The 27,951-nt window shown below is 48.2% G+C and overlaps 10 protein-coding genes across 10 annotated transcripts; 4 read left to right on the plus strand and 6 right to left on the minus strand.

Moving 5' to 3' along the window:
- Positions 1-794: 794 nt before the first annotated feature.
- Positions 795-1,298, minus strand: pam18 (putative mitochondrial DnaJ chaperone (Tim14); the record flags this gene model as incomplete). Its single annotated transcript, XM_057241071.1, has 4 exons — positions 795-933; positions 996-1,049; positions 1,114-1,187; positions 1,248-1,298. 4 exons carry the CDS (start codon positions 1,296-1,298, stop codon positions 795-797), a joined length of 318 nt encoding a protein of 105 aa, XP_057096430.1.
- A 195-nt stretch (positions 1,299-1,493) lies between these two features.
- On the plus strand, positions 1,494-2,144 carry N7529_005545 (ribosomal eL24 family protein; the record flags this gene model as incomplete). The annotated part of the gene is made up of 2 exons (XM_057241072.1): positions 1,494-1,498; positions 1,577-2,144. The coding sequence occupies 2 exons, from the start codon at positions 1,494-1,496 to the stop codon at positions 2,142-2,144; spliced, it is 573 nt and encodes a 190-aa protein (XP_057096431.1).
- Positions 2,145-2,647: 503 nt separating this feature from the next.
- Positions 2,648-4,545, minus strand: N7529_005546 (amino acid permease; the record flags this gene model as incomplete). The annotated part of the gene is made up of 5 exons (XM_057241073.1): positions 2,648-2,855; positions 2,907-3,294; positions 3,354-3,533; positions 3,581-3,845; positions 3,895-4,545. The coding sequence occupies 5 exons, from the start codon at positions 4,543-4,545 to the stop codon at positions 2,648-2,650; spliced, it is 1,692 nt and encodes a 563-aa protein (XP_057096432.1).
- Positions 4,546-6,041: 1,496 nt separating this feature from the next.
- Positions 6,042-10,204, minus strand: tcsC (putative two-component osmosensing histidine kinase (Bos1); the record flags this gene model as incomplete). Its single annotated transcript, XM_057241074.1, has 2 exons — positions 6,042-6,068; positions 6,131-10,204. 2 exons carry the CDS (start codon positions 10,202-10,204, stop codon positions 6,042-6,044), a joined length of 4,101 nt encoding a protein of 1,366 aa, XP_057096433.1.
- A 1,770-nt stretch (positions 10,205-11,974) lies between these two features.
- On the plus strand, positions 11,975-13,564 carry N7529_005548 (phenylalanine--tRNA ligase subunit alpha; the record flags this gene model as incomplete). Its single annotated transcript, XM_057241075.1, has 2 exons — positions 11,975-13,419; positions 13,471-13,564. 2 exons carry the CDS (start codon positions 11,975-11,977, stop codon positions 13,562-13,564), a joined length of 1,539 nt encoding a protein of 512 aa, XP_057096434.1.
- A 915-nt stretch (positions 13,565-14,479) lies between these two features.
- On the minus strand, positions 14,480-15,001 carry rps21 (40S ribosomal protein eS21; the record flags this gene model as incomplete). Its single annotated transcript, XM_057241076.1, has 2 exons — positions 14,480-14,714; positions 14,970-15,001. 2 exons carry the CDS (start codon positions 14,999-15,001, stop codon positions 14,480-14,482), a joined length of 267 nt encoding a protein of 88 aa, XP_057096435.1.
- Positions 15,002-15,295: 294 nt separating this feature from the next.
- N7529_005550 (Cystathionine beta-synthase core) lies at positions 15,296-18,910 on the minus strand (the record flags this gene model as incomplete). Its single annotated transcript, XM_057241077.1, has 6 exons — positions 15,296-15,903; positions 15,952-16,282; positions 16,411-16,438; positions 17,010-18,147; positions 18,354-18,662; positions 18,721-18,910. 6 exons carry the CDS (start codon positions 18,908-18,910, stop codon positions 15,296-15,298), a joined length of 2,604 nt encoding a protein of 867 aa, XP_057096436.1.
- Positions 18,911-19,680: 770 nt separating this feature from the next.
- Positions 19,681-20,529, plus strand: N7529_005551 (oxidoreductase, short-chain dehydrogenase/reductase family; the record flags this gene model as incomplete). The annotated part of the gene is made up of 4 exons (XM_057241078.1): positions 19,681-19,751; positions 19,804-19,933; positions 19,973-20,230; positions 20,341-20,529. The coding sequence occupies 4 exons, from the start codon at positions 19,681-19,683 to the stop codon at positions 20,527-20,529; spliced, it is 648 nt and encodes a 215-aa protein (XP_057096437.1).
- A 205-nt stretch (positions 20,530-20,734) lies between these two features.
- On the minus strand, positions 20,735-21,194 carry N7529_005552 (DUF952 domain-containing protein; the record flags this gene model as incomplete). Its single annotated transcript, XM_057241079.1, has 2 exons — positions 20,735-20,851; positions 20,904-21,194. The coding sequence occupies 2 exons, from the start codon at positions 21,192-21,194 to the stop codon at positions 20,735-20,737; spliced, it is 408 nt and encodes a 135-aa protein (XP_057096438.1).
- A 1,284-nt stretch (positions 21,195-22,478) lies between these two features.
- On the plus strand, positions 22,479-27,893 carry N7529_005553 (putative Ras GTPase activating protein; the record flags this gene model as incomplete). Its single annotated transcript, XM_057241080.1, has 3 exons — positions 22,479-26,622; positions 26,673-26,951; positions 27,004-27,893. 3 exons carry the CDS (start codon positions 22,479-22,481, stop codon positions 27,891-27,893), a joined length of 5,313 nt encoding a protein of 1,770 aa, XP_057096439.1.
- Between the last annotated feature and the right edge of the window lie 58 nt (positions 27,894-27,951).

The following is a 27,951-nucleotide window of genomic DNA, read 5'->3' on the forward strand; positions in this document are numbered from 1 at the left end:
GGTGTAGAGGCTGTCATAGTCTTTGGAACTGAAAGAAAAGAGTGGGAGCCTTATGAAAATGGATGACGCATCAAACCAGAGTCCTCCGAGTCAAGGATTTTTTTCGGAGATAACGAAAAGAGACCTCGTGTCCGTAGGAAATAAATGACTCAAGTCGAACACGAATGCGAATGCGAAAGGATTGAAATTGTTTGAAGGGAAAAGGAAGTATAGCTTGGCTCTGACAAACGGAATCCGCGTACTCCGTACCCGAGAAAGTCTGACGGTCGAGTTCGTCCGATCCGGGTGAAAAGAGAATGTACTTCCGTTCAATCAAGAAAAAAGAAATTAACACTTCTCAGCGATTATCTACATATATAGGTTATTGACGCTCTAATTTGTGCAACTAATTCCAGAGTGTATATCTTTTTGCGAGGGTGTGAAGTAATATAGTAGGGTAGGACCAATATACGTCACTTAGCAGCCTACTTTTGGACATATGTACATATGTCCAACGGACGTACGTATCTTGCGGTCTGTACTTGATATCCTCGCTTGTATCGAAGCAGTATAGATCGACATATTGCGCCTTTGGAAGGGTTATAAATAAAAGTACATTTGAAGAGCGGCGATCTCAGGATATGTAAAAGAAAACTGCATATAAATACAACAAAGTCCGAAGTTCCTGGTCTTTGTAAAATGCCAAACCAACGCCACGCTATGAGCCCAAAAGTATGGAGGTGTCAAGACTCAAATTTCAGACTTTCACACATGATTGCCTGAAAAGTAATAAAAGAATGAATTGAAACAAAGGTTCAGGCATGTTTATCGAGGAATTCCTTGGCTTCGTTGATCTTGGTAGCCAAGTATGGGCTACCACCGCGATCGGGGTGGTTGAGGAGCATGAGCTGGCGGTGGTTCTTGCGAATTTTTTCCTTGGTCAGGGTTCGCTCACTTAAAAACCAGTGATCAGTCTTTTGGGTTCATCATTCAAGATAGGAACATGTGGTACATACGCAAGTTGGAGGATCAGGGAGGCTTCGCGACGGGACATGCGCTGGTCGAATCCACTATACATCATCAGCTATTACTACATCCAATGAATCCAAAGTATTGGACTTTGGGGTAACTAACCCTTTATAAAAGGCCTTTCCAGCAGCGTTGAGACCTCCCTTAGAGCGGCGATAGGCGACCAGACCAGCACGGCCCTATAAACAGTCAATTAGTTCTCCATTTTTGTCAAGATCAATGACAATAGTTTCACCTACCAAAAAGGCCGTAGTAGCAATACCGAAACCAATAGCAAGAGCAGAAGCCATTGTTATAAATTGATGAACTGGATAGGATCAAAAGGGAAGCAAATGGGGAACGGAGAGGCGTCGGGATAGAAAAGTCAGCGCACTCTACCTAAAATGGTTTAGCGTTGTTCTGCTCCACCATTCAGGCCCAGCTACAGAAAAAGTTTCTTGCGACTCAAACGAAAGACATAATAACCAACACCCAAGTCTACAGTCATGCGGTAAGTTTTGATAATAACTTATTGTCAATATATAATCTATGGAATCTCTTATACTGATATATCCCCTTTTCTCTATAGTGTTGAAACTTGTCACTTCTGTTCCCGCCCGGCATTCCCGAGTAAGGGAATCACATTCGTCCGCAACGATGCCCGACAATTCCGCTTCTGTCGGTCTAAGTGCCACAAGAACTTCAAGATGAAGCGTCAGCCTCGCAAGTTGAAGTGGACCAAGACTCACCGTGCCGCCAGCGGAAAGGAGATGATCGTGGACTCATCGCTTGTCCTGTCCCAGTTCGCCAAAAAGAGAAACGTTCCCATCAAGTACGACCGCAACCTGGTCACTGCGACCATCACCGCCATGGAGAGAGTGGAGGAGATCAGAGCCCGCCGCGAGCGTGTCTTCACCAAACGTCGTCTGGCCGGCAAGATTGCCCGCGAGCGCCAGCGCGAGGCAGACCGCAAGGTCGTCAACGAGGGCGAGCACCTCATTCGCAAGGAACTCCGCGAGCGCGAAGAGGGTCAACCCATGGTTCCCGAACAGAGCAAGGTCTCCAACAGAGTTCACGGCGAGGAGAGAATCCGCCAGAAGCAGAAGGCCAAGTTGTTGGTGGATGGCGGGGTTGAGGAGCAGATGGATATCGATTAAATTTTTCTCCCTGGGCATCTATTCTTTTTTCTCTTTTGTTTTCATGCTTCTTCAGATACGACACGGTTCCTGCACTTTTGCAGATTTTCGGAGTTGGGCATGCTTTGGTGTTTTTAAAAGCTATCAATGTTTCTCATCATATCTCATATCCAGTGGGCTATTGGCCTCTTGCTATTTGAGAGGCTAATCAAAATGTGTTTACAATGCCCCCCAAATGTTACATAGAAGGTTGCTAGTCAGTATAGTGACCAAAATGGTCAAATGATCATAATGAGATCTTTGGAGAACGACCCCAAGAAATATTCTAAAGCCCTAGTAATTTTCTTCATTCGCCTATATTCACTTTCTCATACGGGAACTCCTTGATGACAATATAGAGACCCATCTCAGCATCTCAGCTGATATTCCCGGAAACTGAGCAGCTATATAGTAAATATTTATGATCAAGATTCACGATCAACGCATGGGCTGAGGGCAATACATATCTCACAACCTCTCTTTCTCTACCCCCACAGAATATTCACCATTGACCATTTCGACTCAGGAGGCTCCGGTGGATCAGGGTCATTCTCCGCAATCTCCACAAACCTCGCAACAGGCAACTCATCCAACGAAACAATCTTAGTCCGATACCAAATCTTATACCCAAGATAAAGAGCAGCAAAGATTACAATATCAAGATAAGCAGAGATAAAGGTCTCAGTAGACCAGCTAGAATCAACAATGAGTAATTGTACCAGCAGCCAACCCCATCATACTTACTGTCCATGTATAAAAGTAGTATAGCCCCCGGTAAGCAAGATAATCGCAAGCGAGACGAGCGTCACCCAAGCCGCATAAGGCTGCAGCGGCGCAGCCCACGGCAGCCTACTCCTCAAAATACCCTGCTTCTTCATAGCATAGTAAAAACGCAGGTACGTCGTACATATAACCATCCAGCTCATAATCTGCGCGCAAGCAACCAAGTCCTGTAACCAGGTAAACACAGTTGCAGCGGTGGAGCTGACAGACATATAGCCCAGGACCATCCACACCCCAATAGCGAGAACGCCCATGTAGGGTACGCCCCAGCGGCTTGTACGGGCAAGAAGGCCGGGTGCCTGGCCCTCACGGGCGAGACCGAAGAGGATTCGGGAGCCGCTGAGGAGAGCTAGGTTGTGATTTAGTTTACAGAGGTTTTGAGAGGAAGCTATAAAGGGGAATTCTTACTCGAATTGCCCGAGCTCCAGGCACTGCTTAACACGATTGCGTTGATAATGTGAGGCACTACACTTATTCCGGTTCTCTCTGCTGCAATGAGGAATGGTGACTGGGCGGCTGTTCCGGTGCTTCTTAGTAACATTGGGTCATCTGAGGGCACTAGAAGAGTGATCATGAAGATAGAAATGACTAGCTCCGGGTTAGACGGTACAATAGACAGGAAAGATGCGACATACCGTAAAACAGCGCAACTCTAACAAATACTCTCTTTGCAGCCTTGGGAATATTTCTTCTAGGTGCGTATGTCTCTGCGGCTGCCATAGAAATGGTTTCGACTGAGGAATAGGCGTATGCGGCATTAACAAAAACCGTCCAAAAGCCCATGAACCGACCTAGCGATCCTGGTACGCCAAGATATTGCACGAAAGGCCCAGGCTCATGCCAGTATTTGAATCCAATCGGTTTGTGGTTAGGACCGCCTCCCGCAGTAATGACCAGGCCCTATAGAAACGTCAACGCAGTGGTTAAACCTCATCTGCCTCATACATACCATGATATTCATCCCAACAATCAAACATATTTTCAAAATAGCAAGGGAAAACTCCACCTCACCATATATGCGCACAAGAAAGAGATTGCTCGCAAAAAGAACAACACTAAAAACCGTAACCCAAATAGCATTGTTAAGAGTAATCCAATACTGCACAATGACCGAAGCTGCCGAGATCTCGGCAGGAATTGATATCATATACTGATACGTGACATTCCATCCTTGCGCAAAGGAGAAAGCAGGATCCACAAAGTAAGCAGCGGGTCTGATAACACCTCCACTAAGTGGAACGAGGGCACTCAATTCTCCGATGGATAAAGTGACGCCCGATATCAAGATACCCATGAAGGTATATCCCATGAAGATACCCGCCGGTCCGGCATTTGCCAAAGCTCGTCCCGAGCCGAGGAATAGACCAGTGCCGATTGTGCCTGCCAATGCGATCATCTGGATATGGCGCTGTTCTAGGCCTTTTCTTTTACTGGTGTTAGCGACAGCAGGAAATAAAGGCACCCGCGAGACAAACCTCAGATCGTGCACCTCTGCAAGTTCGGGAGCGCCAGCCCCGTCTGGGTCTTTGGTCTGTTCAGCGTCATGTTCATTCGGGTTATGTTCGGTGTTGGAAATGCCGTATATTGTATTCTGCGCCATGATATATGATTCGAATCCACTGAAGAAAAAACAGGTTAGTATAGACTACCAAGCCCCTCTCCAAAGCCGATAGGTATACATATACAACGCCAGCGGAGATAACAAAATGGTCAAGATAAGATACAAGCTTCTAGCGTGGGGGAGCACTGCAACTTAGTAACGCACCGGATATTAGGCGTGGGGGGTGAGTGCCCTCTGCTATCGCTTGCCTGGGGTGATAGTAGATCATTGCATTTCAATCAAACAAACTTCGAGAGCTGCCGTGGTGACGAGGCAAGGTTGCAATGGGTTCCCCGCAAATTCGAGACTCCCTTTGCGGGGAAGAGAGTCCTAATCCGGCGCGTTGAGGCCTGGGGATGAATCTGTTACTTGAGAGAAACTAATTAATTGGTGATCGATCAGGAGTCTAGGATGAAGTAAATTGGGAGGTACGCGGGGTCCATGAGTGTAGAGATCTGAGTTTCCTATCTGCGCTCAGGCATAGGAACGACAGGTCTGTCTAAGGGCTAGTAGAGGTTGGGGGCTACTGGGATATATTACTGATAGCTGTTCCTCTCCATAGTCATTATTCGAGGATTAATGTAATAATTCCCTTGTTTCTTACATTATACAGCCCCAGATATCCGTTGAAATCTTGGCCCAGATTATCGATCCTCAGGCTTGATGTGTGCCAATTGAGACGATGGCGCTAACAATGAACATACCACACGTGCCGATATTAAGCTCTATTCGGATCCTAGAAACGTGGATTGCCCTTTGTGTAGGGGAAGTTCCCTATCCCTTAGGGCTTGCGAATAGGGATCTTCCAAAGCCGCGAAGTTGAGGCTTGGTATCTAATCAACAGCCCCCAAAGTAACCAACAATTCTGCATATAATTATAGATATGCCATACTCTTTCAGTGAACACCCAGTGAAACAAAGGAGAGTATATCACGATTGGATCTAGGGATATATCCAACAGCAAGAAAAAGAAAATGTAAACACACCACCAAATAATGGCTGTGGCTGGTATTGTCAAGAAGTCACGACTAAATACAATACAATCCAAAAATGGAAATGAAGAGAAGGGGGCTTCAGTATCAGGGCCGAAGAGAACAAGCGAGAGGCAATGGAAAAAAAGGGAGGGAATTTCAATCCCTTGTAGAAAAAGGAAAGAGAAAAAAGAAGAAAATATAGCGCCCCTCTGATGAGTGAAAACTCCCCAATTCGGTCACCGGACTTCCTTATATATCAAATCAAGTCCCATCGTAGTATGCGCCAAACACCACCTCCAAGCAAGAGGGGAAACCAAACAAGGGAAAAAAACAAGCGAATGCGATGATGGAGGTTGCGGCGGAGAGATAGAGAGAGATAGCATAGTAGAATCGAAGATATCAAAAGACGCAGGGGGGTATGGAGTCAACGCAGGATAAAGATAACAGATGGCTCATATAGACAGGGTATCAACGGCCACGAATCCGATCCGCGAGGAAAATAAATGCTCAATATGCAAACAACTAGGTACTGTTTGAACGCAGCAATGCCTAGGGAAAGCATTAGCCAATCTCATAACACTTAACAGGATCTTAACATACAGCTAACGTACCCGCTCATCGATCATCTCATCGTCTTTCTCTTGTGGTGCCGGACTGACGACGCTCCCTCGGCCGATAGAACCGGAGGAAGTTATAGACCGGGATTCTACAACTGGTCGAGTAGGATGCGGCAAAGGCTGCTGCTGGGGTTGTTGTTGTTGTTGCTGCTGCTGTTGTTGATTTTGGTTGTCGGAAGGCATGGAGTAGTTGGGATGCATTTCCCCACTACTAGAGATTCTCGACTCCTTGCTCTTCTCCAGCAGCGAGCCGCCGAGGGTGGCGCATTTGAGGATAGTTTGCATCATTTGATTCTGTTTGAGTGGCTTGGACAGGTACTCGTCCATCTGGGCCTGGATGCATTTCTCGCGATCACCCAACATGGCGTGAGCAGTGAGCGCAATGATCGGAGTGCGCTGGAGTCCACTTTCGCGTTCATATTCGCGGATCTTTCCGGTAGCTTCGAAGCCACCCATGACTGGCATCTGAACATCCATCAGGATGACATCGTAACGACGTTTCTTGACAGCTTCAACGGCTTCCAAACCATTGCCGACGACAAACACGTTGTGGTTGTGCTTCTGGAGAATCTTCATTGCGAGTTGTTGGTTCACGTCGTTATCTTCAGCCAAAAGGATATCGAATGACCTAGAATTATCTGTGGTGATCGGGGTTGAGCGTCCTTCCAAGGCCGGCAGCATACCATTTCCAAGATCGATCGGTTGACATGGGGTAGTCATGTATGAGCTGATACCAAGGTCGAGAGCCGACTTCAAGCTCACGCACACCAAAGGACAGACCAGAACAATCGGAATATACTTGAACTCGTCGAATGTACGCAGGATGCGGGCAGTGTCCACAGAGTCTACAATGATAACATCGTATGCATGGCCTGATTCTTTTCCAGAGGGATCCTGAATCTCGGGTGGTGGAACGTGCTCCTCGTTCCGCACTACCAAAGGCTCTAGTTCAAGCTTCTTCAACATCTTCATGACATTGGACGCTTGAACGCCGTTCTGACCCTTGTCAATGAACAGCACTCGGTGGTTTCTGTAGGGCAAGAGCTGGTTGGCAATCACGCCCAAAGATTGGTCTGCGAGCTTCACGACGCAGGTGAAGTGGAAGGTACTTCCATGTCCATACTCTGAGGTGACCCAAACGTCACCGCCCATCAAGTTGACGAGCCGCTTAGAGATCGAAAGACCTAGACCAGTACCACCGAATCGCCGGGTGGTTGAACCATCGGCTTGCTGGAAGGTATCGAAAATGAGATCGAGTTTATCCTCTTCAATTCCAATACCAGTATCAGAAACGGAGAACTCGAAGGCGTATTCGTTAGTCGTGCATTGCTCGCGATCAGACTTTCGGATGGTGAGCTTGACTTCACCATGCTCGGTAAACTTGATAGCGTTTCCAACTAAGTTCAGAATGATCTGGCGAAGACGGAATGGATCACCGATGACATAATCGGGAACAGTGTTGTCAACCTGATATGTCAGGCTTAAGAATTTCTCATTGGCTTTGACAGCTAACGTCTTGAGGGCGTTGAACACAGTACCCCGGACAGTGAAAGGAATGCTTTCGATAACCATTCGGTTGGCTTCAATCTTGGAGATATCCAGAATGTCGTCAATGATGGTCAACAGACTGTTTGCCAAATTGTGCACGACGTTCAGCATCTCTCGGGTATACGGCTTGAGATCATCCGTGTCCAAGGTCAACTGGGTCATTCCAATAATACCGTTCATTGGAGTTCTGATCTCGTGAGACATATTGGCCAAGAACTCTGATTTGGTGCGATTGGCAAGTTCGGCAGCCTCCCTGGCAGCAGTATTTCTTTGAATACTATCACGCAGGTTGGAAACCATCTTATTGATTTTTCGCTTCAGCTCGTCCATTTCACCGGATGCATTGACAGTGATCAGTTTTGTGAAATCACCGTCAGTGGCAGCATCGGTAATTTCACCGAAAGCACGCACTTGTGAAGTCAAGTTTTCGGCCATGGTGTTCACATCCTCGGTGATTTCCTTCCAGGTACCAGCAATGCCCTCTACATTGGCCTGGCCACCCATCTTGCCGTCAACACCGACATCTCTGGCGACCTTCTTCAGCTCAGTAGCGAATTTAGCGAGTCGACCCACCATGTGGTTGATGGTAACCTTGAGTGTGAGGATCTCTCCTTGGGCGTGCACCTCGATCTTCTTGCTGAGGTCACCCTTGGCAATAGCTTGCGTTACATCAGAGATACTTCGGACCTGAGAGGTCAAATTTTGCGCCATGGTGTTCACATTGTCGGTCAAGTCTTTCCACTTTCCTTCCACGTTATCAACTTTGGCCTGGCCACCAAGGGTACCATCTGTGCCGACCTCGCGAGCCACTTTACTGACTTCAAAAGCGAATGTGTTGAGTCGGTCCACCATGCCGTTAATGGTGCTCTTAAGGTCGAGAATCTCTCCTTGAACGTTGGCGGTGACCTTCTTGGTAAGGTCACCCTTAGCGACGGCGGTGGTGACGTCTGCGATCTCACGCACTTGGGTGGTCAGGTTGTTGGCCATACGGTTGACATTCTCCGTCAGATCTTTCCATGTTCCTTCGACATCATTTACAGTAGCTTGGCCACCGAGAACGCCGTCCGTACCAACCTCCTTGGCAATTTTAGTGACTTCCTGGGCGAATTGTCGTAGTTGATCCACCATGGAATTAATAATGTTCTTCAGCTCTGCGATTTCACCCTTACAGTTGGCCTGGACCTTCTGTGTAAGATCACCCTTGGCGACAGCCTTTGTGACGGTAGCGATATCTCGCACTTGCGTGGTGAGATTGTTGGCCATAGCGTTGACATTTACGGTCAATTCATTCCACATGCCTTGGACTCCTGCGATCTGGGCCTGCCCTCCGAGTACACCTTCTGTACCGACATCACGCGCGACTCGCGTTACTTCGGTTGCAAATGTTCTGAGTTGGTCCACCATGGTGTTAATAGTCTGTTGCAATTCGAGAATTTCACCTTGGGCTTGGCTCTGAATCTTCTGACTAAGATCACCGTGGGCAACAGCTGTGGTGACAGTAGCAATTTCTCGTACTTGATCCGTCAAATTCTTGGCCATGATGTTCACGTTTTCAGTAAGTTCTTTCCAGATACCATGAACGCCAGTGATCTGGGCTTGTCCGCCGAGTATTCCTTCTGTACCGACTTCACGAGCGACACGAGACACCTCGCTACCGAAGACTTGCAGTTGGTCCATCATAGTGTTAATTGTACGTTTGAATGTGGCGATTTCAGGGTCCATCTCCAGCGGGTGAATTTGGACTTTCATGGAGAGATCACCATTGGCAACTTGGGTAATGATACCCCCGATTTCACGTAAGGCTTTCTGGAAGGCCTCGTTGGCTTGCTGGTGCTTGCGTAACTCACGTTCCAGAAGAACAACATCTTCATTTTCGACCTTGGTGAGAGCGCGGCGAGTGTGTTCTTCCTGTTTTTGCAATTCATCGCGGACCTGGGCAATGATATCTTTCTGGGAGCTGATTTCCTCGGCCTGCTTCTGTACATGGTTGCGGAGGAAACTTATATCCTCCTCCCGCACGATGCGGGTACCGAGATCGTCGTCATCGGAGTCGTATTCCTCAATATCTTCCAGAGGGCGATCGTCGAGATTCTCCACCGGTGGTTGAGGAATGGTTTTTTGCTGCTGTAAAAGGCAAGAAGAAGAGTCAGAACCTTGACCGGACGCGAGACGAGAGAGCCCAAATGTCCTTAAGAAATCAGGATTCTTCTCGTTGGGTCTTTCAGCAGACGGCTCCCCAATAGGGGAGTCCGTCTGCCGTTGGAGATCGTCGGGGAATATGTGGTGACTGACAGCTTGGAATTCCAAATGGTGCACACGGCGGACCAAGGCCTCAAGCTCGGCTTCGAAGGCTGCCTTTGCAGGGCTATGTTCTCCGGGGAGTTTGGTGGATTTGGCACCGTTGGCAGATGATAATTGGAAATCAAATGGTGGTGAAGAGGAGCCGGAGGTAGGCTCGTCTCTTGCCAGATTCTGCAGCACGGCAGTCGCGGCTACGAGTGTCTCGTCCGCGCCAGCCATCGTGCCCTACCAAAGTTAGTTGCTGAACGAGATCAGAATATCATATTAAATTGAAAGGTGTTTCGATGGAACGGAATTTTCGTTTTTTTCTCGTATATAGGGCGAAGATCAAATGATTATCCGACAAGCAACGAGGCCACTGGTAAATTCGATAGGGTTCCGGAGATGGGGGGAAACATAAGTTCAAAAAGATCAAAGATCACTCACCGAATAGTCCTGACCGGGGAAAAAAAAAGATCAAATACTTCAATTATGGCGACATGAGGTGATTCCGGGGGAAATCAAAGAAAGAAAAGTCGGGAATAAATAGAGTCCCGAGTCTATCGGGGATGATAATAGAAAGGAACCTTGAATGTCGGGAAGGGGGAAAGAAAATGAGCGGTTCAAGGTTATGTAAGCCACCACTTTAGCTATGCGGGGAATAGGGAGATAGGAGAAAAGAGATCCGTAATATAGAAGAAAAAAGAAAAAAGGAAAAGGACGATCAGTACTCCATAGAACGGAATAAAAAGTAGTAGAAGAAGAAGAAGAAGGGAAAGAAAAAGATCTCGGAGAGAGTCAGAGAGAAAAAAATAATAGAGGATTTCGAAAGGGGCGGTGATGCCGGCCTCTCTGTTTTTTTTCTTGGTGTGAATCTGATCTCTCTCTCTCTCTCTAGTTATCTCTCCTTCTCTCATTCTACAACAAACTACAGCCCTAGACCCAAACCCATACACCTAAAATGGCATAATAATTTTGTAAATTTACTATCTTTTGACCAATTCATGCATCTGTGCACGGACTAGGAATTTATCTATTTAGGTTTCGAGAAACGATGTACTACGCCGTAGTTACTCAGAGTACATAGTTATGGTCACTACTATCTGTAGGCTGCACAAAAATAAAATAAAAGCGGCAAACCTCCTGATCAGCTGTTTCATATCCCGTGATCCACTTGCTAACGATGTAAGACCTAAAAAGCGTGATGATCGACTTGAAAACTAGTGACGATCAACTTAGGCTCGTTTGGGATTTGGGATATTCAAATACTAGTGCTTCTCGATAACCCTAAATACAATACAGAAAGGACATGTCATCCTACCTATGTAGACATACATGTTACGTGGTAGTACGAGATTTGGTAAATGATTGAGTAGGATTCGGTCGAAGTTGTTTCTCAGCCAGTCGGTTTAAACGAGCATTCATTGTTTAGTAGGGTCTACCAAGTCCCATAGTTCGAACTCTGTGTGGCTGAGCCGAGCTTAGCGTCTCAGCCGTTGTCGTTTGCATTCATGAGTTGCGATTGGTTTATTGAATCGCTCGTGCTCATGCGTAGTTTGATTCCTACCTTGGGTTCCCTGGATCAATTTAGTCTTTTCAAGGTTAAGAGATTGCATAGTCATCTCAACATTCATACAACGTATGTACTTATCTCGTATGTCAGAAAACCCGATAGTTACTGCCTGCAATAGGATGGAGGAAATTAGTGTGTAAAATGTATGAATTCCACTCACGAGAACCACAATAGTGAATTGGAAATGGTAATCTTTCGGATTTTTCAATGTCGACAAATGAGTACCCCCTGTTGTGTTGATGTTGTTTTCCAAGCCCTAGATCCTGGAGTCAACTGTCCAATACTATGGCGGGGTGAAATAGCACTTGTGGTCTTTATCACCTCCCGAATTTATCTTTTGGATCCCGCAGAGTCATAATTCTACGGAATATTGTCTGATCCAAAGAAACGCCAAACCTCCCTCTAAAAATTCTAGTCTGCAGGACAAGACTGCAGCTATGGATAACGATTTGATAAAGCCCATTCTGGACGCCCTGTCCGCGTCCGATGCGCCCGTCCTCGCCAGCAATGCCTTCCCCTCCGTCCCCTCATTGAAGGTCAAAAGTGCGCTCGACCGCCTTGGCGCCCGGCAGATGGTTGATTGGAAGGCTCTGGATAAGGAAATTCTTACCCTCACCGCTGAGGGCCAGGAGGTTGCCGCCAATGGCAGTCACGAAGCTAAGGTCTTCGCCGCCGTTGTCGCCGCCCTGGACGGATTGAAGATCACCGACTTGCCCGGAATTGTGGGCAAGGACAACGCCAAAGTTGGCCAAGGAAATGCTTTCAAGCGTGGCTGGATCAAGAAGGATAAGGATCTGCTCCGGGCCTCCACAGACTCGATTGTCGACGAAACGCAACAGCACCTGCTCACAGTACAAAAAACTAAGACCCTGGGCGATTCAAAGGTCCTCCAAGATCTCAAGCGGAGAAAGCTGGTCTCTCTGTCAAAGGAGCACGATTACGAAATCATCAAGGGTCCCAACTACGCCCGAGAATTCGTCAAGGAGGAGACCGACCTTACTCCCGAGATGATCGCCAGTGGCTCGTGGAAGGAGAAAACCTTCAAGCCCAAGAACTTCAACGCCAAGGGTGCTAGCACCCCGTCCGGTACTTTCCACCCTCTGAACAAGGTGCGACAAGAGTTCCGCAACATCTTCTTCGAAATGGGCTTCGAGGAGATGCCCACCAACCGCTTCGTGGAAACCGGTTTCTGGAACTTCGACGCTCTCTTCGTGCCCCAGCAACACCCTGCCCGTGATCTCCAAGATACGTTCTACATCTCCGACCCAGCCGTGGCCGACGGCCCCCGTGCAGACGCCCCCAACGACCCACATGCCCCCAAGTCAAAGGACTCCGAGAAGCCCCTCGACTACCAACAGTACTGGGACAATGTGCGTGAAGTGCACGAGCACGGCAAGTTCGGCTCCATCGGCTACCGCTACCCGTGGAGCGCGGACGAGTCTCTGCGACTCGTGCTCCGCACGCACACTACCTCTATCTCCACCTATATGCTGCACAAGCTGGCTGCCAACCCTCGGCCAGCCCGCTATTTCAGTATCGACCGTGTGTTCCGAAATGAGGCAGTTGACGCCACCCACTTGGCTGAGTTCCACCAGATCGAGGGTGTTATTGCGGACTTCGGTTTGACTCTCGGTGGTCTGATCGGTTTCATGGAGGTCTTCTTTGCCAAGATGGGTATTCACCAGCTGCGCTTCAAGCCCGCTTACAATCCTTACACTGAGCCCAGTATGGAGATCTTCGGCTACCACGCCGGTCTGGGTAAGTGGGTTGAGATTGGTAACAGTGGTATGTTCCGGCCCGAGATGCTGGAATCCATGGGTCTGCCCAAGAACCTGAGAGTCTACGGATGGGGATTGAGTCTGGAGAGACCTACTATGATCAAGTACGTTCTCGTCAGCCTTTACTGATTATATATTTGCTAATATCTGTCCAGGTACGCTGTCAGCAATATCCGTGAACTCCTCGGCCACAAGGTCGACCTCAACTTCATCGAGACGAACCCGGCTGTGCGTCTGGAGAAGGACTAAGCGGAGAGATGGTACACTCGATTATAGAAGAAAACAAAAGCTTTTTCTGGGTTGTGTCTTGCCTGTAACGTCCATGCCAGACTTTACTTGCAATCACGAGTTTATGTTGAAGGAACGTATTGCATATCAACGATGGATGAGTTGTGAATAAAATATTTGTTTAGAATACCTCTGGCAACGCCAATAGTGTAAAGTAATGTGATGTATTACATGTAGATGTGAAGAAGAAAGGCTTAAACCACCGAGGAAAACTAAAGTAATATTCAAGTAAGTTCTCTACGATAATGATGTCCTGCCCGTATCTGTGCCCCAGTGCATGGGTCTCTGCAACAGTGGCTCTTCAGCAGGCGGGAGCTCGAAGGCATGATCTTCGGCGACATGTAATTATTTTTGCCCCCTCGCTCATGGAAATGTCGACAGAAGACCAAGACCAGCGAACCAGTCTAGTTTTCAAATCTACAAAGAATGAGAAGGCTTAAAAGGCCGAGAAGGGAACAACAGTAATCAGACTTAAGGAAAAGAGACTGTATACAAGAAAAGGGATATCGTTTTGATTTTTTGGCTGCAAGATTGCAGGTGCTCGACGCAGAGCGCTATGCAGAGGCGGGATAGGAATTGGTAGAGAAAAAACACCTGAACCATCAAGTCGTCGATATTTTATTCATTCGATAAGATAGGTAGGAAAACAGGAGTTTCTCAGAGGAGATAAAAGAAAATAGGAGAAGGAAAACCCATATCCCTTGGTCCTTTTAGTTAGGTCATGGGACCAACTCCCCGAACACGGACCATCAAGCCACAGTTCCTCTGCAACAATTAGTCCAGCCCAGCAACATCGTATCCAAGACCAACAAAAACATACCATCAAATCAACCGTCAACACCACCCGGTGAAATAAACCACATCGCTGTGAATAATTTACCGCTGGCTGGAAGCAGCCCAGACGTTCTTGAGGTAGCCGTCGCGCTGAGCGAGACGGTTGAAGGAGTCGTCGCTCTCGCCGCGGGCACGGATGAAGCCGCACAGAGCGTAGGTCTGGTTCTCGCCGGTGTAGCGACCGTTCTCATCGACCTTGCCGACGGAAAGCTGGACGGAGGCGTGGTCGTTGGCCTTGATGATGCGGTTGGTGGCGCTGCACTTGCGGGGCACGTAGCTGTGTGGAATGTTAGTTTTGTGATTTTGAAGATGCGAAAGGTTCCCGTGTCCGTCCATCCATGTCCTGCTCCCTCGTCCTGTTTTTTTCTGGTGGCCTGTGGCTTGCAATAAGTGCATTTTCCGCTTTGCGCTTGCTCTTCGTGTCTCATTCGCACAGGGTAGTGTTCATGGCTGGGATCGAGGGTTTGCGGCCACGCAGACAGGTACAGGGTTTGGAATTGGAATTGGATGAACTGGAAGTGATGGCACGTACAGATCGACGATCTCTCCCTTGTCGTTCTCCATTTTGGCGGTTGTGGTGTTGGGGTTTTGACGGGCGACGGTGAGGTTGGAGGTGGAGGGTTTTTCTGCCGCACATTAAATTCAAGACTCATAATCGAGATTTGTGTGGGTCATGTGACCTTTTGTCGAGGGCTGGCGTGGCGCAAGTGGGGAGGGTGTGGCGTTAGCGGTCTGCTTACTTCTGCCGTGGCAACAGGATCGTCCATCCCATGACCAAATTTCCGTGTGTACTTTAAATCTTCATTCATGCTTCTCTTTAACACTAGATTAAATACACACTAAGGGCATATAGTTATTCTAAAGGTTACTCTTTTCCCTCTCTTCTTGCAAAACCTTATTTTTCCATCCAACAGCCACTTCCCTCGCACTCCCCTTCTTAAATCGCACAAGCACAACTCTCTCAGACTCGCCACGCCTATCTGACCCCTTCAACTCAGGTCCAGGTTCATTCAATCCCAAAACAGCCCGACCGTCACCAGTCATCTGAATCATCTTCGGAGAAATACATTTATGCACCCAAGGAGGAGATCCTGAATGAACAAACTCGACGAGGGCCCGTCGGCGCTTTTCCATCTCTTCCAAAGAGGCGCCCGCACGAGATTCCTTGTCCAAAAACTCTGAAACCAAGTGCAGCAGAAGAAACTGTGGCGGGAACAGGATGATTTCCGCCTGCTGTGCACGACTAATCCATTCCGATGCAGGAAGGAATTGAGCCTCTGTGACCTCAATACCACCATCACTAGTTGGGCTCTCCAGCTCGTCGTGTTCACCCTCAGCCGGGAGTTCAGCGAGCAGTTTCTTATCCGCGTTGGTGGGTAAAGGTAAGAAGTATAAATACATCTGGGTGGTATATCGCTTAGGAACATTAGTTGGCGTAACCCAACGAGTAAACGGTATCAATTGATCTTCGTAAGTTAGCAATGCATGCACAAACAACTTTCATAAAAGCTCACCTAGATCCGGGTCTGCGTCATTGTCTTGCTCCTTAAGCCACTCGTCAAATGTAGTCTTGTTCTGGTGGATCAGTCGGCGTCCTGCCTCTCGGGTAGGCTCATCAACAGCAATCAATTTGCCCGAGGTACGATTCTTGGCTAAAAGAATACCACTCTCTTCGAAGAGTTCTCTGATTGCTGCACGTCTGTAACTAGGAGAATCTTCATGTCTGGCTAGGTCTTCAGGGGGAGGACAAGGCCCATCTTGGGCGGATAGGTTGCCGCCTGGAAAGACGTGAGCGGATGCGAAAGAGCTGGATGTCTTTACGCGATGAAGCAGAAGGAGTTCGTTCTTTGAAGAAATAAGGAGTACACTGGATAAGTTAGCTCTGTGTCTCCAGTTGAATTTCCAAAGTAGCATCGCGTCCATCGGTAACTACCAAAGAGGCAGTTGCTTGCTGCTGACTTCTTACCTAGAACTAGGTCGAGGCACAGCGGGCTGCTTTTTCTGAGTATCGTTTTGCTTAGGCATTGTCTGAGAATGTGATAACGTGTCTGGTATGGTTGTATATGGTCTATATCCAAATCTGCAGCCCGGGTACTGAGAAAAGCGCGCCGAGGCAATGGGAGAAGTTCGAGATTTGCGAATGATGAAGCCAACAGCGGATTGATGGCCCAGTCCGTGTACTATGCGACAAATATATTCTTGGTAGATAATTGACATTGCAAGATACAGTGGTTTGATGTAGTTTATAGTAAAGAATCAAGACCCGAGAGCCTAGGCTGTTTCCCTGTTACCCCGCGTGCAGCTTAACCTCATCAAGCTTAGCCGAACGCAGCGCCATGTGCCTTGCAGAAAAACTACATGAATTCTCTACCCGTACGAAATGCAGCGTCTACGTTGGAATTATTCAAAAAAAAATTATAAACGTGATTGCTCATTAACAGAAATGGCGTAAATCTTCAAATCGTAAACTCCTATCCTTTACCCCTATTTTATTTTTCAAGGCCACATCATCGGGGGTTACCCCGATGAACTATTCACAAAAAGGCCAGTCAACAAGACGCTTGGATCTTACGCGTAAAGCTTCTTGTCATAGCTGTGCAGACCGTGGACGTTACCCTCGGTCATAGCGCTGGCACTTCTCATCTCGAAACGCACAGTGCCGTTGTTGACACCATCGTGCAGAGCGGCAAGACTCTTGACACCAATGTCCTGCAGAGAGTGCTGGACACCGGCAACGAGGTAGGGGATAAACTTGGTGACGGAGCCGCGGTCGAGGACGGAACCAGCGACACCCTGGGCAACAAGGACGTTGGACTTCTCGGAGAAGTAACGAGCAGTACCAGCGTTGCTGGCCTTGCTGTCCTTGGCACCGTTACCGGCCTTCTTATCCTCCATGGCGGCAATAGAGCCCATACCACGGTAGGCCTTGACGAGCTGGCCCTCGTTGCTGACGTAGTACTCACCGGGAGACTCGGTGGTACCGGCAAGGAGACCGCCCATCATGACGGTGCTGGCACCCATGGCCAGGCCCTTGACGATGTGGCCAAGGTTCTGGACACCACCATCGGCGATACAGGGAACACCGAAGCGGGCGGCAAAGGAGGAGACGCTGCGCACGGAAGCGGCTTGGGGACGACCGACAGCCATGACTTCCTGGGTGATACAGGCACTACCGCTGCCCATGCCAATTCTCAGGCCATCGACACCGGCGGCAATCAAAGCAGCAGCCTGCTCCCGGGTAACGACGTTACCACCGATAACATCGATCTGGGGGAGCTCCTTCTTAATGTACTTGATCATCTGGATCTGGTACATGGAGTTACCCTGGCTGGAATCCAGGATAACGATGTCCAAGCCAGCCTCAACGAGGAGCTTGAGACGGTGCTTGTCCTCCTCGCGAGTACCGATAGAAGCGGCGCAGATAAGCTGCTTAGAATCGGGGAGCTTGGAGGCCAAGGGGTAGTGGAGGTTCTTCATCAGATCGGAGCGGGAAAGCAGAGAAACGATGTTGCCGTTGGCGTCAACAATGGGGAGCTTGCCCTTCTTGGACTGGCGGAGAACCTCGTTGGCCTCGGCAAGGGTAGTACCGGCCGGGGCAGTGACAAGATCAGTGGCCATGATGGCAGTCACAGGGTCACTGAGCTCGCGGTGGAATTGGATATCACGTGAGGTGACCATACCAACGAGCTTGGAGCGGAGGGTTCCGTTCTCTGTTTTTCAACATTAGCATTCTGATTATCAAAAGCTGACGTGAAAATTGCAAAAGATAGTGAAATGCTCAGATAAGATCTGGTTCTCTACAATGCGACTTTCGTCGCTGCAGTGGAACGAAAGTTATTTTTAAAAGAGTTTGGTCATCATGCAAAGGGGGGACAGGTGCTGGTATAGAAGAGAGAGAAATTTTTTCATGACTTACCAGTGACAGGGAAGCCACCGAAGCCCCACTTGGCCTTGAGCTCCTTGGCCTCACCAACGGTGGCCTTGGGGGAGAGAACAACGGGGTCAAGGATGAAGCCGTTCTCGTATCTCTTAACCTTGCGGACCATCTCGGCCTGGGCCTCGGGAGAGCAGTTGTGGTGAATTACACCGAGACCACCGAGCAGGGCCATGTGGATAGCCATGTTGTGCTCAGTGACGGTGTCCATGGGAGAGGACAAAAGAGGGGTCTTCAAGGAGATACGCTTGGTAACGGGGGTATCAAGAGAGACATCAGAGGCGGGGAAACCTGAACAATTTAGTCATTGGAGCAAAAAGAGAATTTTGGATGGCGGGGTTCGGCTTACCGATGTAGCCGGGCAAGATCAAGAAATCATTGTAGGTCAAAGCACCGTGCTTGTCGGAATCAATGAGAGTATCAACGTCAAGACCATCGCGGGTCTTGTAGGTCTCGACAACCTCCAAGGCCTTGGTGTAGTCAGTGATCTCAGCCTTCATGGCGGCACCGGGAGCAGCGTCGCTGGCGGTGATAGGCATTGTGAAAATTAAAGAATATCTGAAAACAGACGGTGAGACACGACTTTAGGATAATAATTAATCAACAGAAAGGAAACGTTCTGCTGATGGAGAAAGTCGGGCTTTCCCAAAGAAAAGAAAGAAGAAGAAAAAGTCGGACGAAAAATTATTTCCTTTTCTTTTCCGTGCACGGCCAAGCCGATAAGGAGACTAGCCTAATTCGGTATAGTGTACCGTCTTATCTGCAAGGTCGCATCACTGATTGGCTGGTAAACGAGGTTCTTCAGGGCGGTGAACCGTCCTATATTTTATGCTTATAAATGATGATCAAGAGCCGGTCCCGGGGAGATCTATAGATCTCTGGAACTTGCCAGGCTGGTTGCTGACTTTGATTTTGATAAAATGTAATACATTCATTGGGTTTATTGTGTAGTAATTAGCAGAAATTATATGTTCTAAGCATCACAAATCATTTGGGGGCCTCGGTCACAGCAATGAAGAGACTAATGTATAGGTTGTCACAGCTCAAGTCAAACATTGAAGTCTTTGAATATAAATAGCCTTGTGTTGTCCAAGATTTTTTGACATATGAAAACATGGTCTTCTGTCCCCGGCCTCAAATCCCGTGTGCCTTCGCCATACTATGACATGACAATAGTGTGATAGCACCAGAGCAAAGAAGGGTTGACATGTTTCATAGTTAAATGCTTGGGCTAGAAGCATAGCTTCATTCTACCATCTGCAACCATATTTTATCCCTATTTTTCTATCGTAGCCCACGATACTGCGATATGGGATCATCAATGGGCGAGCACAGTGCCTTCAAGTCTGCACCGGCCGCACAGGCTCAGAATAAACCGGGGTGAGAGCATATTCATCTAAACAAGATATTTCCAATACAGCATTTCCTTTAGATTGGAGTGTGTAATGACGGAGCTCAGCAGATCAACAAAGCTAGAAGGCTTTGAGGGTTTCACTGAATATATCGGTTCGGGGAAATTGAAGGGCAGGGAGGCTCTTTTTACTGGTGGAGAGTATGTGTCGGTATGAAGCAAGCTGACGATTACTTACAACCCTGGACAGTTCCGGTACGGTATCGGGCGATCGATCGCTATTTTGATGGCCAGAGAGGGTGCTGATATCAGCATCGTTTACTTGCCATTGGAGCAATCAGACGCAGAAGCGATTATCAACACTGCAGTATCACTAACCCCCTACAGAATCGTCAACAATTCTTCTATTCTGGCCTTGCGTGGCTCGGTGAATATAATTGATTATTCTGCGACCAAGGGAGCCATCATAAGTTTTACCCGATCTTTAGCAGCATACTTGATTCCGAAGGTGCCCGGTTGAATGCAGTCGTGTAAGTAATCCACCTTCTCTCTCCCTCCAACGTTGCATTATTGACCTGTTTCAACCTCAGTCCTGGGGCAATCTATACTCCGATTCAGATCGACACCCCGAGCGCCCAACAGATGGAAGAATGGGGCTACAAGTTCGGTTTTGGGCGACCAGGTGAGCCAAGTGAGGTTGCAACAAGCTTCGTCTTCTTGGCTAGTGCTGATCCTTCTTTGTACTGTGAGTGGTCAATACTAAACGCCCCAATTTCTTTTGCCTTGTGTCTATTTTTTCTTATATGACCCTTGTATAAATCGATGGCCAGTTGTTGCATTGCTATCCACTTGGCGACTAAAAGAACCGTACATTTTTCCAATCTTTCCGTTAAAAAGCGTCATGACGGATTCATTCATGTAATCGGAATGCCACCAGAACTTTGCAGCGTAAAATAGAGCGTGTGCTTGACATTGGTATCAAATTGGAATGCAACCGAGTAACATAAATTTGCTAGGCCAGAAGCCATGGCTTCGCTCCAGTGAGGGCCTTATCCCATCCCTCATCGTTTTGCCAGATAGCGACGCTCTCAACCTCCTCTCTGCCCAGTTTGAGACCATTGTAGAGGTGCTTGGTTGTTTTTCAGCAAATGTCAATGGTTAGCCGCGGAGTTTCAACTCACAGGGAAAAGTCCCTCCCCGGGTCGAGGACCGGTCACTCTTCCATCGGGAGACTCCCACTTAATATCTTGGATGACGCGATGGTATTCAATTCGCAGCACATAGACTAAGGGCTCCTCCGTGAAAAAGGTTTTTAGTGTGTTTGCTACCTGGTGCGCTGTCGAGAGATGGATGAAGCCAGAGCCCTTGTCCAAATCACTCACTGCAAGCCGCTCGGGAATTGGCTCGCGGACTGGTGCGGTCGAGGGCACAATCTTGTAAATGTAGCGGGGCTGTGAAGAAAGCGATGCCATGTTGTAAGTGTGTGGAAAGTTGAAGAGAAATCACCGATTCAACACCTCGTTTGATAGGAAAAGAAGGTTTTGTCAGGTGATGGTTTCATTTGTTGGCGGGGTTCGGTTCAACCGGCAATCTGCCTTGGACCTTTTGCGCTTGCAGCATAGGATGATTGCGCAATTCGACTTGATGTTGTCATTGGAAATTAGTGAACAGGGCTGGGGATTTTTTTTATTGGGAGATTCTGGGCAAAATTCATGTTGGAGGGAATTATGGAAGTACCTGCGTAGGTACATACGTATGCGGAAATATATCTTGAGTTTAGAACTACAAAATATGTTGGTCCAATACAAGAACCAACAAAATCTTTAAGACGACGATTCCAACGTTGTCTTAAAATGACTTGCAACCTTGGAAGCTGCCAATGACATCTGATGTCTGAATATGAATGCCTCAATTATGTCTCGCAATGTAAATCGGTCGCAACTACAGAGTGGTACCATATTTCGATACTACACTCCAGTAACGTAACAGCAAATACTATATATCAATCTCGGCAATAGGTGCATTCAAGCATAGCGGGAACCTTGGAAGACAACCCCTTAGCCATTCAATAGATAAGTATATTCTGTAATATATGCAGACTAAACATGATATCAATTGGCGGTGGAATGGTTCAAGCAGGGATGTGATGGTCGCACGGGACTACGATAGCACTACGAAGCGTAAATCTTGCCTAATCGTACACCAGCCACCTTTGCCAAGACTGCAAGCATCCAGCCCAATCTGGGCCAAACATTGAATCAGAATGTACAGTTGAAACAGTATATGGTAATTAATCGGGAACAGACCTTTTCGGGTTGCTAAAAAAAAAAGAAAACATTACCTAAAAGCGTTTGAAGCATGATAATGTCGCGGTAGAGAGGAATAAACCGAAGATACACGTGACCAGAGATCAACAAGCCACAATCACCTGATAGAGCTATACCCGATTTGGAGATTTGTTGTGCCCCCCTGTGCCTCTTCGGGTTGGGGAATCTTCTCACTTGGACCCCACCGTCAACAATTCCATCCGATTTCACGAATACTGCATTGCAGAATTTGAGACGAATTTCTTTTGATTTTTCACCCCCAAATCGTACGGTAATGAGAGATTGCTCTTAATCTTGCACGTATCTTCAAAGGGTTTGATCAACCTTGTTTGACTCGCGCATTCCGCTTCTTCTACCGGAGCAGGGATGCGGTCGAAGGAGCGCGTCACTTGTCAATTCATTATCGCATACCCGTCTCAAAATTAAGTGATGTCAACTCATTTCCCATCGCTCAAACGGGCACAGACGGATTTTCCTGCGCAGTCCACCAGCCCATTACGACAAGACTCTACAGCGTCCACCAACTCTTCCGCATATTCCGTCGCATCAAGCTCGTTTGCTCCCAGTCGAACCAGTACGGTGTCTTCTAATGGGTCAATACACAACAATCTGGGTCACTTCCGAGGGAAGAGTGAAGCAAGCAGTATAAACTCAGCAACGACCGTCAAGGACACAATGGAGCGGGGGAATAAACCAAATGCTGGGACGACATACGACAGCATTCGCCGATCGCTGCGCCCGTTACAGCAAGTACCCAACGGTACATCCCCTGCATCGAATGTTGGGGGATACCGACATTCGCGAAGCTACACGATCGATGACTCCCAGCCGTGGAAGGATTATCGACCCAGTACCCCCGAATCGCGTCTTCAAGAAAATCAGTCCCCGCGCCGCAGACTATCGACTTATGAGCCTCAGAGCCCTCCATCCATCTCCCCTCATCACTGGTCCCCCGTTCCCGGAACATCGCGTCCATCGTCCCCACAAAAGACCACGCCCCACAGCCCTCATCCACCACAGCTGACTACTGCGCTAACAGCGCCAGAACTTGAAACGTTTCAAAAATCTTCAACTGGTCACCTGAGAACACTCTCGAAGTTTGCACAGTCGGGAGAGACCGATGAGTTCAAATTTGGTGCACCGTCAGGTTCTGTGATTGGTCTACAAGGCCGGCGACGTTTGAAGCGTGCAGATTCAGTAGCTGGAAGAAAGGGCGCGGTATCGCCTGAAAAGCCAAAGGTGTCCTCATGGGCGGCTGGAAATTGGATGGACCAACAGCGACAATTCATCCAAGCATACGAGTATCTGTGCCATATCGGAGAAGCCAAACAATGGATCGAAGATGTCATTCAAAAGCAAATCCCGCCAATTGTTCAACTGGAGGAAGGGCTACGAGACGGTGTCACTCTGGCGGAGGTGGTGCAAGCGATGTATTCAGGGAAAACCCTTCGCATTTTCCGAAACCCCAAGTTACAATATCGTCACTCAGACAATATCGCTTTGTTCTTCAGATTCCTTGACGAGGTTGAGCTGCCAGAACTTTTCCGATTCGAACTCATCGACTTGTACGAAAAGAAAAACCTTCCAAAGGTGATACACTGTATTCACGCACTATCATGGTTGCTCTTCAAGAACGGCATGTTGGATTTCCGTATGGGTAACTTGGTCGGTCAACTTGAGTTCGAACACCATGAACTTGAGAAAACCCAAAAAGGATTGGATAAATCTGGTGTCAGCATGCCTAGCTTCGCAGGTATGGCCGCGAACTTTGGTGCGGAGCCTGAGCCCGAACCTGAACCTGTCGAGTCCGAAGAAGATCGGGTCGATCGGGAGCTGCACGAAAGCGAGAGCGGCATCTGTGAGTTCCAATCCCAGATCAGAGGAGCTATGCTACGTTTGCAGCTCGGAAACACGATGAATGATCTCTGGAACTTTGAGCCTCTCCTGGTTGAGTTGCAGTCACGCCTGCGCGGAGATTGGGCACGTCAGATCAGTCAATACCGCTTGACCATGCTCCAATTTTCTGTCGGGCTACAGGCAATCAGCAGAGGATTCCTTGTACGCCGCCGACAACAAGGTGACAAGCAGTCGAGAAAGGCTCAAGAAAATGACATTCTGCAATTCCAGAGCCTTATTCGGGGCTCCAAGGCACGCGCCCAAACCAATCGTCTGCAATCTCACGCGCGAAGAGAAGAATCTGGCATTAAGCAGATCCAAGCGGCTATAAGGGGTGCAATGCAACGTATGAATGTTGCCGACCAATATGAGCAGTACCAGGAATCAGGAAACGAAGTGACTTCACTCCAAGCTGTGATTCGCGGTGCCTTGCAGCGCAAACAAATGGAAGTCCAGACTCACGAAATCAGCGAAGCTGGAACTTCTATTCGGTCACTCCAAGCAGCCATTCGCGGTTCCCTACAACGAACTCGAATGGGCGCTCAATCTCAAGAAGTTGATCAAGCTAGTACCGCCGTCAAGTCAATCCAAGCAGCTATTCGCGGTTCTCTACAAAGAAGCCGGATGAATTCTCAGGCAAATGAAGTCAAGCAAATCGAAACTCCCGTCAAGTCACTTCAATCGGTCATTCGAGGATCAATCGCCCGCCAGAACTGGTCAGAGATGAAGGTTTTGCTCAGCAAGCAAGCCTCTCAAATTACCACGATTCAATCAAACATCCGGGCTCTGATTGCTAGAGATCGCCAGACCCAGCTGTTGCACGCGCTGGAAGAAACCGAGGATGAGTGCACCGTACTGCAAGCCATTGTGCGAGCTGCCGCTGTGAGGAAGAGCACATCAGCCATCTATGCCGAGCTTGCAGAACATGTGTCACCAGTGGTCGATCTCCAAGGAATTCTGCGTGGACAGGCTATGAGAAAATCATTGGATGTGCAGAGAACCGCGCTATTCAACGAAGAGTCTTCTATCTTGGATTTGCAATCCCGATCCCGTGGTCTCTTGCACAGAAGTCATCTACTGGCAGAGCGAGCAGAATTAGAGCAGGAACAGCATGCAATCGTTGACCTCCAGGCTCTTGCTCGTGCTGCTGTTTCTCGAATGAAGGTGGGGGATATACTGTCAGCACTCGAGGACCACGAGGAGGAGGCTATTCAGCTTCAATCTTTCGCTCGGGCAATGATTGCACGACTTGAAGTTGGCGACATGTTGACCGACCTTGAGGCGGAGGAGGATGTCATCACCGACTTTCAGGCATGCATTAGAGGAGTCATAGTCCGCAATCGCTTTGAAGAAAGACGCCAACATTATAATGAAAATATGGAGAAGGTCATCAAGGCTCAGAGTGTCATCCGAGGCCGCATTCAAGGCCAAGCCTACAAGAGCCTAACAAGTGGAAAGAACCCACCTGTTGGAACAGTGAAGGGATTCGTCCATCTTCTCAACGACAGTGACTTTGATTTCGACGAAGAGATCGAGTTCGAGCGTCTGCGCAAGGTGGTTGTTCAGCAAGTGCGACAGAATGAGCTTGCTGAGCAATACATCAGTCAGCTTGACATCAAAATCGCTCTCCTCGTCAAGAACAAGATTACACTGGACGAAGTTGTCAAGCATCAAAAGCATTTCGGTGGCCACATTGGCAACCTGTTGTCCAACACCGAGATCTCCTCCAAGGATCCTTATGATCTTAAGGCCCTGAACAAGACCTCAAGGAGAAAGCTGGACCAATATCAGGTATTCTTCTTCCTCCTTCAAACCCAATCACAGTACCTGGCTCGCTTGTTCCGCCGATTGCGCGAGGTCAATACCTCAGACAAAGAATACGAGAGGATCAGGCACTTGATGATGGGACTCTTCGGATACTCCCAGAAACGCCGCGAGGAGTATTACCTCATCAAGCTCCTGGCACGGTCTGTCAAGGAGGACATTGAAAGCTTCACATCCCTTCCTGAGTATTTGCGCTGCACTTCCTTCTGGAACAAGCTCTTCGCCTCATATGCCAAGTCACCACGCGACCGAAAGTTCATGCGCGATGTGTTGGGAACTGTTGTGAAGGAGTCCGTGATTGAAAACCCAGATCTTGACTTGGAGAGTGATCCGATTCAAATCTACCGTTCTGCGATCAACAACGAGGAGCTCCAAACCGGCCAACGGAGCCGTCGGCAACCCGATCTTCCTAGAGAAGAAGCAATCAGAGACCCTGAAACCAGAGACACATTCATTCAACACTTGCAAGATCTTCGTGACATTGTTGACCAATTCTTTTTGGGACTGGAGGACTTTTTGTACCGGATGCCATTTGGTATCAGGTATCTCGCACAGCAGATGTATCAAAATCTCCTCCAAAAGTTCTCCGGCGAAGATCAAGGTTTCATTCTCCAGACTGTTGGCCACTGGGTATGGAAAAATTACTTCCAGCCTGCTGTCCTCGAGCCAGAGAAATATGGCGTTGTCGACCGGGGCTTGACCCAAGAACAAAAACGCAACCTCGGAGAAATCGCGAAGGTTCTCGCCCAAATAGCCTCTGGAAGGCTGTTTGGTGCCGAGAATGTCTATCTCCAACCGCTCAACACCTACATTGCAGAGTCAATCCAGCGGTTAGGGCGTATCTGGGGTCAGAGTAAGTTTTTTTTTTCATCTGCCTAGGTTGATGACACTAACATCATACAGTGATTTCAGTTCAAGATGCAGAGACCTACTTTGATATTGATGAATTCAATGATCTTTATGCCAAGGCCAAACCCACACTTTACATTAAGATGTCGGACATCTTCTCCATTCATCAACTTGTTGCTTCGGAGATCAACTACATGTGTCCCCACCCGGATGACTTTTTGAAAGAGCTTGTTCGAGAGCTGGGCAATGTCAAGACCAACGAGAACGAATTGATGGGTGTCAGCTCAACCGAGATCAATCTTACGCTGAACCCCAAACTGGCCCAGATGGAAGGTAAGAATTGCAACGGAGCCTTACCTCACAACTTACTAACCATATCTCTCAGACCCCGAAGCAGAAGTGAAAACACTGTTCATGGAGACCAAGCGCTGCATACTTTACATTATTCGTGTTCAGACCGGTGCCAATTTGATGGAAGTCATGCTTAAGCCACCAACGACCGAAGACGAGGAGCGTTGGCATGATTTGGTCCGTGAAGAATTGAATACCGGCAACACACGCCGAGGTGCCTATTCCGAAGCCAACAGCTTGATTGACATTAGTGCCATGGGCTATGCAGAGCTGAAGGGCATTGCACTTGAAAATATCCTTCGACTCGAGCAAAGCGGTAGAATCAATCGTCACAACCACTACCAAGACCTGTTGAACGCCATTGCCATTGATATCCGCACCAAGCACCGTCGGAGAATCCAACGCGAACGGGAACTGGAAGGTGCTCGATTGACCTCCCAGCGTCTCAGCGATCAGGCTGTTTACCTTGATCAACAGCTCAAGACGTACAATGACTACATTGAGCAGGCTATGATCACGTTGCAAAACAAGAAGGGAAAGAAGCGATTCCTGATGCCTTTCACCAAGCAATGGGATCACCAGCGTGAGCTTCACAAATCGGGGAAGATATTCAAATTTGGATCCTTTAAATACTCCGCACGCACGATGGCCGATCGAGGCGTTCTTGTTGCCTGGAAGGGCTACGCCGAGCGGCAATGGGATCGGGTCGACTTGACCATCTCCAGTAATGAAGTCGGTGTCTTCACCATCGACGGAAGTACCGGAAACATGATGATTCCCGGCGCTAATGCACAGGTACCGCTGGACGACTTGCTGCAGGCTCAGTTCAACAACACACAATTCATGGACTTCTTTGACGGACAGATGCGGGTCAACGTGAATCTCTTTTTACACTTGATCATGAAGAAGTTCTATAATGAGTGAGTGTCATGTGTTTTTCATGGCTTTATGGACTTGATGAGGGATGAACTGGGTACACATT

The sequence above is a fragment of the Penicillium soppii genome (assembly GCF_028829465.1).
Source record: "Penicillium soppii strain IBT 18220 chromosome Unknown utg000005l, whole genome shotgun sequence".
Classification (NCBI taxonomy): domain Eukaryota; kingdom Fungi; phylum Ascomycota; class Eurotiomycetes; order Eurotiales; family Aspergillaceae; genus Penicillium; species Penicillium soppii.